The 22,370-nt window shown below is 39.9% G+C and overlaps 1 protein-coding gene and 1 long non-coding RNA gene across 3 annotated transcripts in view; one reads left to right on the top strand and one right to left on the bottom strand.

Annotated features, from left to right (window-relative positions):
- Positions 1–22,370, top strand: part of arap2 (ArfGAP with RhoGAP domain, ankyrin repeat and PH domain 2) — a 137,001-nt gene that overhangs the window by 90,521 nt on the left and 24,110 nt on the right. For both annotated transcript variants that reach the window (XM_088348474.1, XM_088348473.1), the window contains exons 16-24: positions 2,882–3,026; positions 8,974–9,076; positions 9,295–9,493; positions 12,725–12,788; positions 14,974–15,137; positions 15,199–15,411; positions 16,160–16,265; positions 16,436–16,583; positions 20,637–20,714. In XM_088348474.1, coding sequence (XP_088204600.1) covers positions 2,882–3,026; positions 8,974–9,076; positions 9,295–9,493; positions 12,725–12,788; positions 14,974–15,137; positions 15,199–15,411; positions 16,160–16,265; positions 16,436–16,583; positions 20,637–20,714 — 1,220 coding nt within the window. The remainder of the gene's footprint in view (positions 1–2,881; positions 3,027–8,973; positions 9,077–9,294; positions 9,494–12,724; positions 12,789–14,973; positions 15,138–15,198; positions 15,412–16,159; positions 16,266–16,435; positions 16,584–20,636; positions 20,715–22,370) is intronic.
- LOC148356551 (uncharacterized) lies at positions 639–15,189 on the bottom strand. The gene is made up of 7 exons (XR_015852122.1): positions 15,082–15,189; positions 12,320–12,802; positions 4,157–4,244; positions 2,806–2,996; positions 1,836–1,948; positions 1,625–1,731; positions 639–1,542 (listed from the first exon to the last, which is right to left on the bottom strand). It is a non-coding gene; the product is annotated as an uncharacterized LOC148356551 (long non-coding RNA).

The following is a 22,370-nucleotide window of genomic DNA, read 5'->3' as shown; positions in this document are numbered from 1 at the left end:
GATCGAACAATACACCACAGATGCGTTCAGCACACTACAGACACTAAACTGGACTATACTTGGACTTTTCTTGTGCTACTGTCACTTTCAACTGTGTTTTATCTTATTGCCCTAACTCATCTTGAGTTAATCTTGTATTTTCTTCTTTTTAATATTCTTATTATTCTTTTATGTACACATGTATATGGTTTTTTAGTTCTATTACGCTGGCAACTGTGCGGACAGCAAAGTAAGCAGTTCTTTACTGTGCATATGACAATAAACACTTTGAACTTGAACTTAATACATTAAATGCTAGAAGGAATCAATTTCTGATAAGCCTTTTTTGCATGATACTGCACTGATGGCATCAAGAGAAATTGACTCGTGGCTTCCGTTCCAATTTCTTTTTTAAAGGATTTATTTTTTAACCGTGTCGCTTCTGAATGCCGCAGCAAGTAGCCGCGCTGCACTTTTCAAGTCCGCCCTATTCGGAGAAAGGACGGCGGAAAGGAGCCACACTGTGCCGCGGTGCAAGGGTGAATGGCGTCCTTGTGCCGCTCGCATCCTTTTCCTGCAGGAAAAAAAAAAAGGCCGTGGCAGGCGCTTTCATTTGGACGCCATCCGCTTCTTCTCAAACGCCGCGCACAGTTGGCAGAAGAATTAGCATATTCATGAGATGAATACAGTGGAAAGTTTGGGGCGACGGGTGGCGCGCCGGGTTTGTTTTTCTCTGTGTGAGCTTGTTTGTTTGCAGCATAACAAAGAAAGAAAGAAACAGATGGCATAGCGACTTTGAAAATCCAAAATTAGTATGTTTGCATGAACTTCATTCTTACTGGATGTGTAATTCGCCCAGTCAGATGCTCGTAAAAGAAGATGCGCTTTTGATACGGTGCGGCGGCGGTATCAAGTGGCATCCGTTCAACAGTTTTTTTTTTTCTTTCCAGACCCGGTTTGAGTTATTTTCATTTGAAAAATAGAGCGCCACGATCCATAACCTACTAAGGCTTCTTTATTCAAATACAGTAATCACTTGGTTATCGCAGTTAATGGGAAAACCCCAAAGGGTCAAACTTACCTCGAGATGACGTCTTTACCAACGAGGGTATATGATTAACAAAATAACAACTATAGCTCTACAAATGAAAAAACAAAACAAAGAATTACGGTTGAATGAATGGTCTTTATTTTCATTATACAAAAGTGCAGACGCTGCCCTATTTACGAACGAGATCCGTAAGTTAAATTTGTTTGTAGGTTGCTTCAGTGCTATAATTTGTATGTCAGTTCATATGAGAATGTTTAAGGCTTGTATAAGTAACCTGTATTGGGTTCTACTAGAAAATAAACATTTCATAAAATAATATGCTCTATAAAGATAATTAAAGTTAAGTTTAACTTACTTTTGAAAGATAAGCTTTAAGAGTTAGGCCCCCTTCTCCTCTGTGGTAAAGAGTGGCCAAAAAGAGCGATCCAGCGATTTACTCAACAGCAAGTTTCCATATTCCCCTTTCATTTCAAATGAAACTGCTCGCCTCTTCTTTACACTTTACACCAACCCTATTGAATGGTTGCACGAGATATTAAGTGATGAAAATGTCAAAGTTCTTAGCGCGCTGGAGATACAGTATAGAATATATACACACAAACTGTGGAGAGGAAGCGGATTTCTTCTTTGGGGTGGATGCTGGGTGACCTCTCACACCGCCGTATGTCGGTAGCGGCGGAAAAAAGCATTACAGTAGTGTCCTGTATTTGGGAAAAGGTGCACACAATACAAAATCTTACTTAATCTTAACTTACAGCAATGTCCAGGTATTTTTCGATATCTCCAAAAAAAAGTTAGTATCTACCGTTTTTCGTAAGTCAAATGGTCGTAAGTAGGGGAGCGTCTGTACAACCAAAATGGTGGGCTTCTCCTCATAGTGCAAGAAAGCGGCTTGGAGAGCGGCTGGCTAGCTGCACGCTGAAATCAGATAACCTCGGATTGAGCCGGTAAAAGTATAACCATCCCGAATGTAGAATTTCACACGAGTTATAGCTCCAGGTCATCAGTTTAGTAATGGATCCTGCATAGTTGGGATACAGGCTCGGCAGGGGTAGCTTATGAGAGTTTTTAAGTCACCTAACCGCAGTAAGCCGAATCTCCGGCGCCGCCATTGCATTCTCTCCCGACATCACACTATTTTTAGTCATGGTATCATATTAGACTAAACGGAATCAGAGAAAACAAAAAGTCAGGAGAAGAAGATAACTCTTTGGTGTATTTGATGATAAATCAGACTTAAGGACATTACATTTATACATTGCAACATTTGTCTTGGTACTGTATTGATAGTTTACATTGTCAGTAAATTCTGATCATGGACGCACGTGTTCACTAATGTTTTTCACTTGCAATGCTTAGTTTGAGCTTAAGTAAAGCTAAACAAACATTTATACCCATTTTTAAGCACTTCTTTTTCCCCATTCTCTAACATTTGTAACTGGTACTATGACTAAAAATGATGTTATTATGACATATATCTACTACTTTTCTGTCTGCCATCTATGTCCCTGATGGCATAGTGGTTAGGATTCAGCGCTCTCGCGGTTGTTACCCGGGCTCAATCACCTTTGCCATCACTGTTATACTTTTGCTGTCAGCGATGTTTTCTGGTTGATCAATAATTGCACAAACATGGTAATATAACGATATGCATTTGCAATTGTATCCGTATATAGAGCGCACCTATTTATAATTTGGGGTTTTAGGAGCACCACATAGTCTGGAAAATCTGTACAACCTTAGAGTATCAACACTTTTAATCCGATCAAACTTACCAAACCCCATAGAGTGACGGACGTGTTTGCCTTTCGAAGGCTTATGACCTTTTTTGGGATGTCCTGATGTTTGCAGAGACCAGGCGCTGTTGGTGCACGCTGGAGGGCGGTTTTCTGACCTACTACGAGAGTGCAAAGAGCTCCACTGCGGTCGGCAGGCTGGCTATCGCCGACGTGGTTAGCCTGGCTATCTGTGACACCGAGACCATGACCGACACAGGGTATAAATGCATGCACATTTAACCAAAAATAACAAGAATGACAACTTTTATTGCATCTATTGAAAACAGTTGTACCTCTTCAGGGTCGTGCATGTAGCTCAGATTCCATGTGAGGACATTTTCCCCATCTGATATAATTAAAAACGAATCGGTTTGTTACTGTACCGCGAAGCCCCAAAGTGCAGAGGTTAAGGGCTCAGGTCCAGCTACCGCAACCTCCCCATGTGGAGTTTGCATGTTCTCCCCGTGCCTGCGTGGGTATCCTCCAGACACTCTGGTTTACTCCCACATTCCAAAAACATGTATGTCATGTGAATTGGCTGGGCCAAATAGTCCCTAAGTGTGAATGAGTGAGTGAATGGTTGTCTCTGTGTGCCCTGCAACCGGCTTGCAACCAGTTCAGGGTGTCCCCTGCCCACTGCCCGAAGATACCTTAGATGGGCTCCAGGACCCGCGCGACCAAACTGAGGATGAGCGGTGCAGATAATGGATGGTTGGTTTGTTACCGTCCTCCCACAAAGCATCAACGTGATCCTAACTAGCTATACGACACATATTCCTGATCAATAAACAACACTTTAAAAGTAATTAAAAAAATAAAAATATACAGTAACAAAATAAATAAGATGATATTAACGAAATCAGGTGCCTGATGGTGAAAGGCACATGCACAAACTGGTGAAATGTGAAAATCCCAGAGGTGGAAACCTTTATTTCCTTTTTATTTATTCGCCTATTACTCAATAACATTATTTATTTACTCAAGAACAAACTAAATTTACAGACACAAGTATTTGTTTAACAAATCACAGAACTGTACTCTATGCATGTTTTAAAAAAAATATACAAAAACGCCCCACTTCAAATTCTAATTTTAAAAATAAATTTGCGGTTTTATTGCACAACTTTATGAATTAAGGACTGGATCCACTTCACTTTACTTACTTTGCTGTCATCTTGTGGCCATTATAGAAAACTGCATTTACCTTCCGGTTAAATGGTAAGTGGTCTTATATAGCGCTTTTCAAGTCAATGAAGACCTTCCAAAGTGCTTTACAATGTGCTTCACACTTACCCATTCACACACACACTCACACACCAATAGGGAGTCAGCCATGCAAGGCGCCTACCTGCTTATTGGGGGCATTGAGGATTCAGTGTCTTGCCCAAAAACACTTCGACATATAACTTGGAGGAGCCGGGAATTGAACCTGCGACCTAAAAAAACAAACATTTTTTTAAAAGTGCCTGGGAGCCACAAGGGAGCGCCAAAGATCCACAAATGGCTCTTGAGCAGGTTTAGCGGGTGGAGAGGTTCAACTTAGTTGGCTATATAAAGCATCTTCCTCTTTGGCCAATCAGAATACACTATGAAAATCCACAAAGCGGTCCAACAGCAGTAACCGAAGTGCGAGGTAGCAAGGTGTCTATGTATCGAAATTCTCGTGCCTTTATAAAAAGGTACCACTGTAAAATCCCGATTTAACAACTTGAAGCGCTTGATAAGGGAATGTGGCCGTCTATAAAGAGCCCGCCGGCCATATTTTGCTCACCTATTTCTCACCGCCATTCACCATTGGCAGCAGTTTCAACTGCTAATTTTCCAGAGCGCACACTCAGCTTAGGCACTTGAAAGCATTTCTTCTTATTTATTGGAATGCAGCAGAATTGACTGCCTATGTAAATCACGAATGACCCACCCCCACCATATAACAACACCTCCCTAGTAAACAGTCTTGTGTGTCATTTTTTCCCTCCACGCGACGCTTGTTGCATTAGCATATCTCTCACTGGCGCATGATTCACTTTAACGCTGACCTATCCAGCCTTTATGAGCGCCGTATTTTCTGTTTACTTTGGCGGAATGTTGTAACACCACCACCCCTTCTGACCCCCCGGTTCCTTCCCCACTTCACCCGAATTCCAGCTCGCACAATTCGCTAAACTGCAATAATCGTTTTTGTATAATTTTAGGATGACAAGAAATGCAAATATTGTTATTTTTATTGGATTTGTGTCCCATTTGTAGTTGGGCCAACATTAATCGTATCAAGTTTATTTGCCGTATTGCGCAGTAATATTAAGCTAGCTAGCTAATACGCATAACATTTCCCTCACCTTAAGGAGAATTCACCGTTTTAGAATAGAATAGAATATACAGTGGAACCTCGGTTCTCGACCATAATCCGTTCCAGAACCCTGTTCGAAAACCGATTTGGTCGATCACCGAAAATCGTTTTTCCCATTAAAAGTAATGTAAAATCGTTTTAATCCGTTACAACACCCTGAACGTTTACCATGAAAGTAAACATGAAGCTAACCGTATGTTCGCGTTAACATGAACGTGTAAAAATACAAAAATCAGGTCGTTTACACGTCATTTAGCACCACGGTCTCCACAACAAGTGGTGAGTGGTTAAAGGATAAAGAAAAGAATTATGAATAGGATTTCTTACCTTTGTGGTGGTCTGCAGAAGCCATGCTCTATTCCCTCGAAAGAAGGGAAACTCGCACATCTTCTTCATATTTTGCTATTATTTCTTTCTTAAATGCAATAGTTGTACGCACTACTCTTCTTTCTTCACCTGTAGCAACTTTGCTGCTTGCACCGACCTTCTTCCGAGGCATAATTAGGGGTTAAAACACTCCGTTCACCGATATTAAAAACGAAAGCAAAACGGAGTGCGTGCTCACGTGACAACAGTTCTTCACGCCCCTAGCGTACCGGCGTTGGAACTCCGATTTTTTGAACAAAAAGCGAAGAAAGAATTTCTCGAAATTTTGGGTCGAGAACCGATTTGTTCGAACTGAGAGGCGTTCGAAAACTGAGGTTCCACTCTACCTTTATTGTCATTGTTACAAAAGTAAAGTAAAAAAAAGGTTGACCTATGTGAATAGTATACAGTGTTCCCGCGGATCCTTGAAAAGTTTTAAAAAGCGTTGAATTCATTATTTAAAAATAAGGCTTTAATATAATTAAAATGTCTTAAATTCAATTTTTGAATGTTTTAAACATGTGAACACATTATTAAGATTTATATGTGTTTGAAGTAAAATGATTTAGTAAGATTATCAATTGTCTGTTTTGATAATTCACTGGTTTACTTTCGTGGCTACATCGTGTAACCACAATAAATGAATCCATCCCTTTCTGCTTCATTAGATGTTGCTTCTTATAATCAGTCCGTTTCTGTCTACAAATAAACAGGCTCGTAAAATGATTCCCATTACAGTAGTTAGCTTTCCCTTTTCAATTGACACCTTTTCCATGATGAGGGTCTGTTCATTTTATTTTTATTCCTGCGCAAAGCGTGATGTTTAATGCAACTTGCGTCTTCCTCCATACATATATTTCTTGTGTTTCTCTTACATTTACTGCTCGGGTGCCCCTGGTGGCCATTACAAAAAATTCGAGGTAAGATCAGGCCAAAAAATATCAGGCTGACCTGAGTCGCGGGTATATAAACTCGATCATGCCCGAACCCGACAAAAAAAAAAAATAGCATTGAAAATAAATCTGATTCTTCAGATTACAATCTGCAAAAATTGAAAGATTTGGCCAAAAAGCAGAACTTTTAAAAGTAAAGCCTGTAAGCTATTGGCAAGAAACAGAAATGAAGTCTGATGTGAGGGAGGTGGAAAGACGAACCCGCGCGTCTTTTAACCGAAAACCGAGGAGGAACATTTCTTTGGATTTTGTGATTTTGAGTTGAACTGATAGTTTGGTAAATATTTTCTTTTTCTAAATAATTCCTTGAGTAAAAGTTAGAGCATGCTGTGTAGATTCTCAATGAGGGAAAAACTGTGAGCCCGTCAGGCCCGAGTTAATGATTAACAGCCTGGGCCCAAGCTCTTACCTCTACATAAAATGCATAAATTAGCCGCATCATTACATAAGCTTAGGAAAAAAGCAGCGGCATATAGTCTGAACTTTACGATATTTTTTTGCTTTTATGGCTCTTTGAGTCAAAAAGGTTCCCGACCTCTGTTATAAACGGTGAGGATAATAAAGGACAGGTGTGAAGAATTTAGACACACCGATGCCCAGTTCCAAACCCGCTCTGCACCCCCCTGGTGGAAGGAGGTCCACCAGAGTCTAACTTACACTTTGTTATCAGGTGCACCTTATAGTGTGGTAAATACAGTAGTACATCCGTGGTTAGAGCATTTCGTTGCGGATGAGGACTCTGAACAAACGCAAATGCGGCGCTGGCGTCTGTCTACACTGCTGGCCGCTTCGGTCAAAGCCGTGAAAGAAATTGGATCATTTTTGAGGACGCTTTGAATTCAAGCTCGGACCCTGACGCAAACCTTCCCATGAATATTACAAATCCACTTCAGAGGGACTCCAGCATACAGAGCATGTCGGCTGCTGATAAGTTTCTTTTCTCCTCTTTTCGCCTCGCAGCGGCCGCCGACGATTCTGACCTTCACACTCTTTTAAAAAGCACGCAAAACGACCTTTATTTTCTCCTTGGAGTTTGGCCAAATTTTCAGGCAGTGGCAAAGGAGAACCGTAGACAAAGTGCGCCGTTAAGCCTTCAGCAACACTCAGCTGTAGAGTCCAAACGCTTCTCTGTTGGTGGTGCCAAGTCAGTCCGCTATCTCAATTGTGTCTGGGCACCTGCCGAGAAGGCGTTGCCTGGTCACGCCCGGGGCCCATCAGGGGCTGTGGCCCCCGCCCACACAAAACAGGCCATTTGAACCGACTACCATTGACCGCTGCTTGGCAGTTATGTGGTGTGGGCCCCAAATATAGATGAAGGAAATCCCACCTAGTTTGGTCAGAATTATACCTACATTTGGGGGGGTGGAATTTATTTAATTTTTTTCCTTTTTTTGGTGGTTCTTTCCTCTCTATTGTGTTGCTTTTTTCCCTCTTTTTTATTGATGGCTCTCTATTTTTTTTTCTTTTTTTTTTTTTGTCGTTCCCATAGTATTTCCATTATATTTTGATATTATTACTGTAGCTGAATTTTTGTAGTATTTGTGCTGCAGTTTTTCCTGTAGTAGTATTTCTGTACTATAGTATTTTAGTATTTTTTTTTTGTATTTCATTTCTTTTTAGAATGAAAGTAAAAACATTTACCGGTAAGTCCCTGTATTTAAGCATTAATTGTAATCTTAAGTTTTGTAGTAATTTTGCAGTATCTTTATAATAGATGTTTAAAGGGACAATGGGGACAAAGGTGGCACCCAAAACATTTTGTAAGTAGCTGTTAATTTATTAAACACATTGTTTGTCACAGTTGCCCATGGCGCCCAATCGACCCCGCCAGTTTGGCGCCAGCTGTAGCTTGTTGACTGATTGGCTTCCCTCCTATTTAAGCTCAGTGCTCTCACTCACCCTTTGTCAGTCCGTCAACAAACCTCTGCCCCCGCAAGACGTGTGTTTTGACTCTGTCCGGTATCCTGTTTGTGTATCCTGTCCGGTATAGCTCCCGTTTATTTCGTCCTCTTTTGATATCGGTCTCCGGGCTCCAGTGTCTGGTGTCGTTCCCGTCTATCTCGTCTTGTCTGTTATCTGTCTTCAGTCTTCTTTATCTGTTATCAATCCTGTCAGTCCCGTTCTGTCCAGTATCGACACCATGTGTCCTGTATTTGCTCGTGTAACTGGTATCGATCTTGTTGGTCTCTGGCTTCCTGTTGTTCCACACCAGACTGCTGTCTTTCTTCTCGCGCCCAGTGATCGCCAAAACACTGGTGTTTGTGTTAATGTGCATGACTGCCCCATTCCCTTGTGTAAGAAACGTTACGCTTCTAGGTCCTCCTCCTGTTCCGGTTCTTGACATTGTCATTATATTGTGACCATTTTTGTTCAGCGGGCCACATCAATAAGCCTGCTGCGCTGTATGCAGCCCACCCCGATCTACACCCTCTGTGCACACATTACCATTAAGTGGCTGTTTTAAAAAAAAAAAAATGTACACGTTTTTTCATCCCCCAGTGCTGTGTTCACGGTGGAGGTGTATTTACGCACCTCGCGGACGCTCGTCATCGGTGCTGAAACGCAGGAAATGCGTTGGGATTGGATCCAAGCACTTGCTAAGGTCAGAGCTTTTTTATCTTCTCCATATTTCTTTCTGCTTCCTACGCAAACGTTCCATCTCAGTATTTAAATCAAAAGTTTACGGCTGCAGGCGAGTCCTTATGCTTGGCCATCTGTGTCAGACTGAGCACAGTAGCAAGAAGGTGACCATCGTGTCAGGAGGTGACTTTTGTTTATGAATCCTATTTTCAATGAAAGTTGCACATGTTTTCCCATCAGTGCTTGGTGCCTCCCAAAGCCGAAGTTCTCGTTCAGGAGACGACCCGTTTGATCGGCTGGCTACTCTACAAGGAGGGACACGACCTTTTCCATTGGAGGACGGGTTGGTTCGTCTTGGCCGGATCGGTCCTGTACTTTGGCCCCAGCGATAATAGAGGGGAAGAGGAAACACTTAATCTGAAACAGCTGCAAGAGCTCAGTAAGACCCTTTTAAAAACTTAAACTGTGTTCAAAAATATGTATATTTTTTCAACTAGGCATAGAACGTGTAGTGTTTCTCCCTACATTTATGCAGATATGTTGCAAACTATTCCACATGCTGGTGGACTCGAGAAATTAAATGTCAAAATTGACCCATCTGGCTTGTTTCCTTTAGAGCTGTGACATCTTTGAAGGAACTCAATAGTTTCAAAATAGCGAATCCCATTAACAAAACATGTGAGGCATTTCAGAAACAACTAGCGATTGTATTGAACACTCATTTCTACTTGGAGAAATTGGAACTTTGCTTACCCAGTTGCTGGGGCCATTGTGAGTGTGTTTTTCTGAGTTGAATGCTTCAACCTCCAAAAGCTTCGTTGAGTGAGTTTAGCTGTCTTCGTTACAACTATTATATTTCTGTAGGCAATTGTGGCTTTTCGTTTGTGTTCTTTTTATTGTGAGTGTCGCATTTGGTAAACTGTTGTCTGGATATCTCCCCGTTAGCGTCAGGGCTGCTGAAGGCCTTCAGTTTTGTTTGCTCCCGATTAGCCCCCATTGGCAGCCAGCTAGCCATCCAGCCTGCCGTGTCCATCCGTTTATATACGGTTTGTTGCCGTAACCATTTTTCGCTGTTGGTTCCCGGTTAGCCTGGTTGCTCTTTTCGGGTTTTTTGTCAGCCAGCCTAGAGTTTTTATGCCAAGGCTGCAACCACCTTTTATTGATAGCTCCCAGTTAGCCTCCGTTAGCTCTCTTTGTGGGGTTTTTTGCCATTTAGCCCATTTTTGGCTGCTCGCCCTTTGTTGTACCATTATTGCATCCACCTGCAAAGCAACGCCTTGGCATCCTCCACAAACAACTACTAAAACTTGGCTTAAAACACTCCGTACCCTCTTTGACTAATTAACACATGAACCAATATGTTGCCTGGCTCGCTTGCCTGCTAGTGTTCCTCACATGACGTCACAGCTCAGGAAGTCAAAGACGAGACAGGCTCTCTTCAAAATGTATTATCTTGGAAAAAAATTGGAATATACAGATGAAATAAATGGGTTGTATGCAAAAACCACGTACTTTTTCCTCACATTTTGCTTGTTTTAGAATTTGGGAATACCTTTAAGGTTACGATGCTGTTGCTTGGTGCTATTTGTATTTTGTTTTGCCCAAAAATTGTTTTCCCCTGATTTAGCATTTTATGCAGGGATTTTCCCATCTCTTCCGAATGGGGTTATTTGTCCTCAAACACAGATCGGCAAACTATAGCCCGAGGGCCACATATAGTCACTCAGTAATTTAATCTGGCCCAGTGAACCACAAGTTTTTATAAAAAAGTATTACCAAAAAAATGGTTGTTTGGATGCCATTCTTGTCCCCAGTGTCCCTCTATGTCCCTGTCCTTAAAATATGTTCTTCACAGAGAATTTATTTTGACTGCACCAACATTCTGCATTTGTATTGTTTTCTCATATATTTATTTTATATATGAAGATATTTATCTAATATAATGAAACACTTTTGTATTTTGAGTTTTTTTTAATGCTTATTATCAAATATATAACTTAAAAGGGGCATGATATATGACTTTGCTTGAATTCCAATTTGATTAAATGGTTTATTAAAAAAAAGTAAAGGAATATAGATGCATCCGTGGATGTCTGCATGTACCGTATTTATTTGTTTAAAATGCACGTTTTTTTTTACCTTAAAAAGAACTTTGGATGCACATTAAACACAACGTTTTACGGTATTTGTGCAATGATTGATCAGTCGAAAAGTCTCGCTGATCACAATCAACTCACAATGCCGAATTCCAAATCTGTTATAAAAGCCATCCCGTTTTTTTTTTTTTTTTTTTTTTTTTTTTAAATTAAAGGAGCCCTATGGAATTTGGAACCTTGTTACTTTCCGCCACCATCTTCTGGTCTTAAGTCATGATTGCAGACTTAGTCAGCTCATTCATGATGCGCATGCAAGTATGTGCATTCCTTAAGTGCGCTCAAATTAACTCGTCTTTTACGTTTTTTGGGGTCTGGGTTGGCGTTTTGACTGTACTTGAAGAAGGCCTCTTATTACTTTCACAATTTTTATTTCACACTTAGAAATAACAACGAAAAAAGCCCTGTGGGTTAGAGCAATGTTTATTTTATTGGAACAATTTTGCGGCACACCACTAACCAAAAATGTTATAAAATGACACTGTGCAGGATGTTTAATTACAATATAATTTATAATACAGCTAGTTTTCACAGCACAGACACTTGACAATGATATAATATTTGCAGAAAATGATACATAAATGTTTTATAAAATTTTAAATTTTAAAAAGTGACATTGGATAATTTCTCAAGGCACACCTGACGATCTCTCACTGCACACTAGTGTGTCGCGGCACACTGGTTGAAAATGCCTGGGTTAGAGCATGACGTCACTCCAGCACACCCCAATCTCCCATTTTATGAACCTAATTTGTTCCGCCCTGAACAGCTCTAATAAAAGTCAGATAAATGGGCATTCTTGACACATACTTAATCGAGAAAATATTCAACTTTCTCTTTGAGGATACCTCAAACGTGCAGCCCACCTTTGAATCTCTCTACGGAAGCAGGTCCGCCCCCCAAAGCAACATTATTGGCTGGTAGTGACAATGCTGAAAACAGTGCATAAAATATGAAATAACAAACAATAATAACTATAATAGTCCCAATAACAACCTGCAATCCTATCCAATTTCCTTTGCACGTGTCCCAATATTAAAAACCAAATAAACTAAAATCTTATCAAACGTTTTTCAATTTTGTCTGCAAATCGCAGATTTGTGCTTGCTCACCATTTCGTGGCCGTCCGAAGTGAGAAGCGCACGCTTTTGTCGCAGTGACATCGTCAGGCAGTTGTGCTGAAAATTGCCACAAGCAAACAGTCCCCCGCTAGACAGCTTAAGTGGAGCTTTTAATAGGCCGCAAATTAGATCTGTATAACCCCCGCGGCACAGAACGGCCTAATCCGCTTACGTTTTAAGAGACTCCGTGATCAACTCTGCTAACTCTCTGATGACTTTGACATTTTTATACATTGTGTCGTCTGCAAACACTCCAAGTAAGCAATCCGGAGCACACATTCCAAATCCCAGAGGTGGTCCGGACTGGAGCAAGGGTGAAAGAACCTATTTCGGGACTTTTTGGGAAGAAATCCATTGTTACCCTTTGACCCGCCGTTTCGCTTTTCTTGTGACCAGCCGTAAGCATCCAGAGTGAAGGCGAGGAGAACATCCAAGTGCTGCTGATGGTGGAAGGTGGAAGGTACGTCATTATCCCTGATGGAGAAAAAATATTTGCCGGTGCTTTGTATTTAAAGGAATTAATGAAATTTATTTGGGCACAGTACACAAAAAATAAATAAAACACCATCAGCTATTAATTAACAAAAGGTAACAACAACATATTTGCACAAGAAATATAAAAAACTGCTTAACAATACAATAATATAAATAAATATGTGCCCAAAGGGAGTACACTGAAGCCGAGGATTTTAAGTGCCCACCCCTGTTACATTTTTTCATTTTTTTCCCTTGCAGAGAAGACTTATTCAAAAACTATTTTACTTCATTTCTGTCTGCAATCCCTGTGAATTTGTACCCGAGCCTAATTTTGTTGTGTCATCAGCAAAGAATATATTTTAATTTGGATAAGTCATTTTTTGTACAAAGAAAAAATGAAGGTCCCAACACAGATCCTTGAGGGACTCCACAGCTCATGCTTATAAGACTTGAATTGCTTTCACCAATCCGTATGTTTTGGGATCCATTTCAGAGGTATGATTTAACCCAGTGATTAGATATTCCTCTATTTCCATATTTCTGTATCTTTTTAAGTAGTATATCATGATTTGAGTCAAAAGCTTTCCTTAAAGCTATGAAAATACCAACAGAATATAGCTTGTTTTCTATTTTTTGTACAGTCTTTCTTGAGCAAGCCCATGCTGGGTTGAAGTTGGCTTCAGATGACTGTTTAACAACGCAACCTTAAAGTAAACGATCCGCTTCCAATTGCTTTTCTTTCTTAATGACAATGATCTTATTCAAAGCAAGTCGGCGGGAGATTTTTTTTCTTCTTTCCTCTGATTTTTACCAGTTTCAGCTTTCATCAAGTTCTGCTGTGTAGCTAAATTCATTGTCTTGAAAAGCACAAATTGGCAGTGCATTTGTTTGGCAAACTTCAGCTTGATTGACGCCGCCAAGAGCTCCTTTCAATGACGCAATTGAAAAACGAATGCCGAATGAAGTGAAAATGAAATTTAAACCACTTGGCAAGAGCCGAAACCCTGACACTAAGATGATCGTGAGCAAAAATACCAGGGTATGATATTTTTCTTCACTCATTCAATGCCAGATGTTTCTCTCAAACAGGAAGAGCTGGTGTCAGCCAATTTTTGCCATCCTCACTCATTTTTAATAGCCTACAGAATATTTAGTTCTGTAGCTAAATAGGAACAGGACATAAAAAAGCTTCAACCCTTATATTTCATTTAAAAAATATATGTTTGCATGTTTTGCCACTGTTTAGTAAACAACAGTTGAACATTTTGTATCTTGAAAATACTTGTTTCCCTAAAAAAATTCTGAAAAAAATGGGATTTTGTTAAAAAATGCATTTCAAGCAGAACTTTCACGCTGATGCTTTTTTTTGTATATGTGATATTCCCAATATCTAAACAAAGCTTTCCGTAAAACAAAGGCAATCTGCTTGCAAAATAACATTTTATTGCAAAAAAACTTTTTTTAAAGTTAGTTAATATTATTAGAATGGAAAAAACATCTAGCATATGTGTGGTTATGCCCCTCAGTAGTAGTCAGGTAACAGAAAACCCTATTTATATATTGTTTTTCTTTTTTTACAATTTAAATCTATTTTGATTGTGAGTAAGTCCATGTCTGAGTTCTGTGATTCAAAATATTTTGAGTTTTTTTCCGGTACATGATGTTCAACATTTTTGTTTTTATTATTTAGCGATTTGTTAATGCTAGTTCAGATGCCGCTGATTCAAAATATGAGTTTCATTTGTTTCTGATAAATGTTGTTCTTTGCAGGGGATAAATAATAAGTGATTAAGAGCAGTGTTAGCATGTTTTTATTTTTATTCTTTAGCCAATTGTTAATGCTAATTTGGACTTGGAGCTATTGATCGGTAAAGACGTCACCAGCACTGAATGAATCGAGATTAAAGGGTATACTGACTGGCAGAAAAAAGAGCCAGAGACCCACACCAAAAATAAAATTAAAACTATTTTAATTGATAAGGAAGCCTTACAAGGTAACCAAGAGATGAGGGAAAAAAGGATGATGTACTATTGTTTTTAGCATGTTTTACAGCTGATTTAAGTTGCGGGTTGCCACCGACCCGCTATAAAGTTAACAATAGAAGAGGGTTAAGGTTCTACACACTGCTTTTTTATAGAATTTTTTTTTACTTCTTTTGTTCTCCCAGGACTGTTTACATCCACGGTTTCAACACAACGGACTTCGCACTGTGGCTGTCCGCCATCACACAGGCGGCCGGCACTGACGGTAAGGCGCTCGGAGACCAACAGCTCACCAAAAATGGCGTCCCAATCGTGGTGGAGAGTTGCATGGCCTTTGTCACACAATACGGTAAGTGAAGATTGCGTTTCTCAGGGAAACCCACCAGTAAACATTTTTTTCGTCTTTGCAGGTTTGTGCCAGGAAGGTGTCTATCAGCAGCCTGGCGATCCTGACAGGGTGGCCCGCCTCCTGGAAGAGTTCACCCTGGATGCCCGCAATGTCAAACTGCGGGAAAAAGAGCGTCACCTTGAGGACGTGACCGACACGCTCAAGACTTTTCTATGGCAAGCGGAGGATGCACTGTTGAGCAAGGAGCTCTATCCTTATTGGCTGTCAGCTTTGGGTATGTGAAAACCCAAGTTTTCTTTCTTTCTAAATGTGTTTGTCCAGCTGACAGTATTTAAATTACTGTATTTTCCACACTATAAGGCGCACTGGCTTGCAAGGCACCCCCCAAAAAATAGTCTGTTGTCATATATTTTTTATTCATAAGGCCTACCGGACGACAAGGCGCATGACCACAGTAGGAGCTATAGACTTACGTTATATATAAAAGCAATGATTTATCAGTCGTTAAGTATCGCTGACCAAAGTCACGAATTATTATATGCTACGGGAATCAAATCCGAGTAGAGTGGGTAAAATTTCCCTGGATGATGTAATTCTAATACTAAAAATGAATAAAACTGAATATTCTGGGCTTGGGAGTAGAGAACAAAGCTTGAATGGAGTTCACAAGTGCACTTTATCATTTATATACAAAATGGGCATAACACAGTTGCTTCTCAAATCTTCAAGGCAACAGCTTTACGATAGTTGTTCAGACTGAATATCCTGCAGGTGGTTTGATAAGAATGTAGAGACTGCATAACATTTATATGAATACCTGTATTACAAGTAACAAGTACATTTTATTATATGGATAATCAAAAGCAGAATAATGACCACTACATGATTAACTTGATTAAAATATTGTGTAAGTGATGATTTAAAAGAGTAGAAAGGATACAACTGGAAAACTCACATTATTGTGGCTATAGAAATGACACATTTAAATATTCTAAAACGTCTTTGTCATTTTTATACGGTAGATGAAGACAACGAGAGCCTGAGAGTCCAAAAATACTCAGCCTTTATTGAAAGTTTGCCGAAAACCAACAGAGCCACACTGGATGCTTTGCTTCAACACCTTTACAGGTATTTTGTTTGTTTTTGAACAATTTAATTTCTGATCTGACGCAAGTCACCCCACAATAGATTTCCACGTGAGCGCATGAAATAGCTGATGCGACTACCGAAGGGCTTTGAATGTCAAGTTGATTTTGGAGCCATTACGCTGTGCGTCTGTGGGTTTTTTTTGTTATTAGGATTCAGCAGTGTTGCAACCTCAACCTCATGTCGAGTGAAAAACTGGCCTCGGTCTTCTCCTGCTGCTTGTTCCAGACGCAGGGGCAAACGCCGGAGGAGGTCCGCGTGGTGCGAGACCTCATCCACAATTATGTCACGCTTTTCCACGTGAGTTCACCATTTCATAAAGTCTGAATTTCTTATAACCTCAGTTCAAGCAAAATACGTCTAACACACCGGTGGGTGAACGGGCCGCGGCCCACATGAGGCATTCTAATCTGAGCAGCCAAAAAAAATGGTAAAAATATAACCCTATGTTTAAAAAAGTACCGTATTTTGCAGACTATAAGGCGCACCTAAAAGCCCCAATTTGGCGCCTTATGTAGCGCACAGTTCTGTGGAACGATTGGAAATGCATACAATGTTTATAGATGTGTGTCACTACCAATGTTCCCTCTAATTTTCCACGGGTCTGAGCGTTCAGACAAAGTCGGTGAGCAACACTTGAAACAACAGTGAGCAACCATAATACCAAGTGTGGCAAGATAATTAATTATCAAACATGTCCAAAACTTGACATCAAGTTACATTTTGCTGAGTTTCCGGCAATGCAAAATCATTTTTCTCTTTTGAATGAATTGACTAATTGCTATTATTGCAAAGGTTGTACGGCCTACAAACGTCGTTTGTTCTTACAATTCCTTCACAAGATATCCATTTCTTTTTATTTCCTGATATATTTTGTCGCATAATATTAACATTTTTGGGGGATTATTTAGTCGGTTGTAAGATACAGAACTGTACTTAATACATTTTGTAGTGGAAGTACAATGTTGGCAACAAGATTCACTTGATATATTTGAAAATTATTTGAATGCATCACAAACTTTTTCTTTTTTTTCTACTTTTTTTTAAATTCCTTTAAAAAAATCTCATTGTTTATTTTTTCCGAGCTGTTACTTTTTTCTTTTTGTTCTTTATTTCCTTTTTTCCTACATTTCTTTTTTTTCTTTTTTCTGGCTTTTTTCTAAATTGTTCCTTCTTTTTTTGTTTTCCTTTTGTTTCTTTTTTTCTCAGCTTTTCACTACTTTCTCATTTTGGTGTTTTTTTTCTTTTTTGTTCTATTCCCTCCTTCCTTTGTGCATAATTTTACATAATATTTGGTCATGTTGGGATTAAAGAAGCAAAAACAACCTGAAGAGCCGATTAGGACCCGAAAGAGCCGGTTCCTTTTAGTGAGCCGAGCCGAAGAATCCAGTTCTCGACAACCTCTACTAACTTTACTCAACTTCGTTCTACTTCGACTTGACTTCAAAATACCGCATTTAGGACACAACGTCAGGGGAACCTGTGTATTTTTACATTCATGCACTGTAACTTTGACTTAAGTCGCTTCTTAATTAGTAATTTTGAGCCCTTATTTTTGTGCGCTGGCTAGAATTTCTTGTGCGCTGAGAATGTGGGAGCAGTGCGCAATTGTGCACGCGCGCAGCTTAGAGGGAACACTGGTCACCACACGTGATTTTACTGACCCAATATGCAATACAGTCGAGGTTCATACGGATGCTCAAAATAGTTAAAAATATTTAAATTTTAATGTTTTGATTTCTAGCATTGAAAAGTGCTTTAATTTTGGGTCAAGTGCTTGTAAATGCTTGACTCGTCTGCTTAAAACCATGCTGACACTGCTCTCTGGTGAATCGCTTTGCCATTGCCTTTCTGTTTCCTTTGTGATTAATGGCAGCTGGCATTAGTTTGTACGAGGTTGTCCTGTGAAGAATCATCATCATCTCACCCAAGATGACAGGTGCATGCTGCACCTTAACAGCACTATGAACTTTGTAGTAGTATAAGGATTAAGTGTCAATTATGGACTTTTATTAGGATTGTTTTGATACTAAAAATTGAAGGTTAGCCTTTTTCAAGTTGTAAATTGTAACAGAAAGACCTTCCTGCAACTTAAAATCTAAACTACATTTTACCATCACTTTAACCGAACACCTATATGGGGAGAGATTTGTCTCGAAAAACAAATATTTTAGCGATTTATTTAAGATCTAAATATCATATGACTTGGCAAATGAACTGTGATTTTAACGGTACTGGAGAAATAAGAATAAAAATATCTTTGAAAGTCTTTAAAAAGTGTTTGAATTTGGCCATAAAAAGGTATTCAAAACCTGAACATCCATTGAAGCAATATATGTTTACATTTAGCGCGTGGGTGGGTAAATTGCCGCCCGAGCCCACACAAAGTGTTTTGTTACGGCCCACCAAACGAAAATGGTGAAAATATAATGCTATGCTTAAAAAAGTTCATCAAAAGTTCATGACCAACGTTCAAATAATGCAACATTTTTCTGTACATGCTATTTTTTTGTATTATTTATGAATTAAATTTACTAAGATATTCGTCAAATTTCATGCAAACGGAATTAGTAATTGCATTTATGAGTTTTTCAATGTAAATTATCAATTGCTTCAAAAGGGACATATTATAATACTAAACTTCCATTACTTTTAATTACAGTTTATATTTATGAATAACAGTAAAATACGGATTATATGCCGCGACCTTTGTCGCAAGTTTTCAACCCTGCGGCTTATGCAACAATATGGCTAATTCATGCGTTTTTTCTGGGGGCGTGCGAGCAGGAAAGGTAAGCGTGTGACACGTGGAATACAGGTGTCGAGGAAGACGAGTAAGTTACATTAAACTTCGCTCTTTTTGCATGAATAGAACTAGCTTGAACAGAACCTCGTCATGGAAAAGCTGTCAATCGAAAAGGGAGGGCTAACTACCATAATGGGAATAATTAAGAGTCTGTTTATTAGTAAACTGAATTAGTAAGGCAAAACGAATGAATTACAAGAAGCAATGTCCAACGAAGCGAAAATGTTTAAGGCGGATTTCGATTTATCTGTCAGCATTATCTTGTGTTTTGGAGTAAATATTTTACACTGTTGGATTCTTTGGACTGTACTCGATGTAACGAAGCCCTTTTTCGCAGACATTCAAAAAAGTTGAAGACGCCCAGGCGACGTAATGGTGACTTACCTCGGCTTTATAGTTTTCGGTTATTTTGCTTCAGATTGATCGTGATGTTCCTCTGATGAGTATATTTTGAAAGGGTCATCCTATCTTAATTTCTAAGAGTTTAAGATTTCCAATGATATGTGGCATGACATTACATTGACTGGTGACATTGTACAGACACACATTTGTTTATCAAAAGTCCAGCGGCCCACCGGCGGGCTGTCGGAACGTTAAGGGGTTAAGGTACCGTATATTATTAAAACTCTGTGTATCTTCTTTATTTGTAAATATCTCATGTTTCACTGTGGGCACATGTGGCTTATAATCAGGTGCGGCCTATGTATGTACTAAATGTTTTTTTCCTTTAAAAAAATACTGGGTGCGGCTTATAATCAGGTGCACTCTATAGTCCAAATGTTACGCTATTTGTAAACGGAAATAATGCTGTGAAACAATCCGATTGCAATAAGCAGCATCCAAACGAAAGAGAAATGTTTAAGGCGGATTTCTATTCAATTGTCGGCATTATCGGGTGTTTTTAGGTAAATATTACACACGGTTGAAATCTATGGATTGTTCTTAATGTAGCGAAGCCATTTTCGCGGACATTCAAAGAAGTCGAAGACGGCCAGGGGACGTAATGTGACTTACGCCGGCTTTGTAGCTTACGGGTATCTTGTTTCAGACTGATAGTGATGTTATTTTGATGAGTACATTTTGAAATGGTCATTATATCTTGAATCCCAAGGGTTTAATGATATGTGGCATGAAGCATTTCAGTGACTAGTGACATCATACAGACACAAATTTGTTAAAAAGTCCTGCAGCCCGCCACGTTAAAGGGTTAAGGTAGCGTATATTATCAAAACTCTTTCTGTGTACTGTCTTTGTAAATATCTCATGTTGCAATGCGGCTAATAGTCAGATGTGCTCTGTAGTCTGGAATTGACAGTTTTCAATTTTCATTCATGTAGATTTTGCACATTCAACCTTTACTTCCTATCGATTTATAAGACAGGTTGTATGCGATTACACCCACAAAATACATCCCAGTGCATCGTCGCCAATGAATTTGTTTTCATCTGCCACCAACTTGAAAGATAGAAATTGTTTTTAGGGAAAAGTGTCTCTTCCATTACCTAGCTGTTTTCTTTTGAATTGATTCCCGACTGGTCTTGCAACAGGTCAATGAAGAGCAGGTGCAACAGATGGCGAGGGAGAATAGTTTCATCACCCGCTGGAATGACAAAAAGGACACCACAGTAAGTCAACGCCGGCAAATGCAAATCCGTCACGGTTGGCTTTTGTTTGTGTGCGTGCATTGGGATCTTCCAAATCAGCCTTTCATTCCTGGAAATGGGGCGCTGGCTTTGAGGCAAGGGGCAGGATGAGAAACAGGCTGGGGTGGGAACGTGGGGAATGAGGGTTTTGTTCCTGTTAGCCTATTTTGCCAGGGACTTGGAGATACATCAAAACATCTCACATTCTTGCTTAGTTTTCCATTCAACTAAACTAAAACTTTTCTATTCAATGGTAACATCCCTCTCACATAAACTTCAAATAGTCAAATTTTGTTATCATTTTTACTTCTTAGGCCCGGGGTCCGGAATGTATGGTTTGCAAGATATGTTGTATGTTCGGGTCAAAATAGGTAAGGTTTCAACTTCGGTGTTACACCAACAGACCCTGTTTAGGCTGTATGTCTCGAATTAATCTTTCATATGAAAGCTCATGAAAAAAAAATCTACATTATTATTGAGAGACTTTATAATAAAAACCCACAGAACAAAAGCACCAGCCAAGCAGCCAGGGCAATTTGATTGGTTGAGCGGTAGAGGTGGGCAGATCTCTGCAAACTTGCAGTGTTTTGTGATATTTTTACAAAATAACCTTTATTTGATACAATTTTTATGACAAATTTGACACTCAAAATGAGCCTCAATGCTCTTAAGTAACTCCAAGATAGAGAAAGATTTTAAGTCTCTGGCATTATTAATATTTAATCAAATCTTCAAACGTCACACAGTGAAATAAAAATGTGCTGAAGATTCAAATTTGGTCTGGGGAGTGGGTTTGGTGGTTGTGTTAAATTTTTCCTAAAATATAGGCCTTGACTCTTTAAAAACAAAACAAAAAGAAAATAATTTCATGGCTCTTTGAGTCAAAAAGGTTCCCAACCCCTCTTGGGCAAATGCCAGTTATTTTCTTCTTCAATAGAGTACAGGTGACATACGACATTGGTTCCGACCAACCGGTCTTAGGGGCCGGTCACACAGACATTTGCGGCTGAATCACGGCCAGAAATTTCTGCCTTTGAGGCGGACGCTATTGGACGCATTGAGATCGCCATTCAGACGGGATACAGCGGTGCCTAACACGAGGTCGGAATTTCGCGCGCGGGTGGCAGCAAGAAAGGGTTTTGCGCTGCTCAATTCTTCAAAGCGCGGGTACACAGCCTTTCACGAGCGTATTGAGGCTAAACCACGGCCAGAAAATTCTGGCCGTGAAGCAAATGCTGTTGGGCGCTGTTGGACGTTTTGAGACCGCCATATAGACGAGATAGAGCAGTGCTTTACTCGCGGTCGGAAATTTTCACGTGGTTGGCCGCGCTCAAAACTTTTGAGCTGCTCAAAAGTTTGAGCACGTGTTAAACCGCGTGCCGCACACGTGGTCAACACGAGGAAATGACGCGGAAATGACGCGGAAATGACGCGGAAATGACGCGGAAATGACGCGGAACGACGTGCTCTGGCCGCGGCCAGGGCGTGGTTACACATGGGTAGGACGGGAAATTTCAGCGGGTAATCGTGGGTGGAGCATGGTAATAGCATGTTCTGCGCCTGTATCGCGGTGTTATTACGTGAAATTAGCGTGTTACGCGTGTGACAGTCAAACGCCTTTCTCCGCGTATAAACAGC

This window comes from Urocampus carinirostris, chromosome 11 (genome assembly GCF_059441175.1).
Source record: "Urocampus carinirostris isolate Australia breed hairy pipefish chromosome 11, RoL_Ucar_1.0, whole genome shotgun sequence".
In the NCBI taxonomy this organism is placed as follows: domain Eukaryota; kingdom Metazoa; phylum Chordata; class Actinopteri; order Syngnathiformes; family Syngnathidae; genus Urocampus; species Urocampus carinirostris.
Note: the sequence above shows the minus strand (reverse complement) of the source record. Positions and strands in the feature narration are given on the sequence as shown.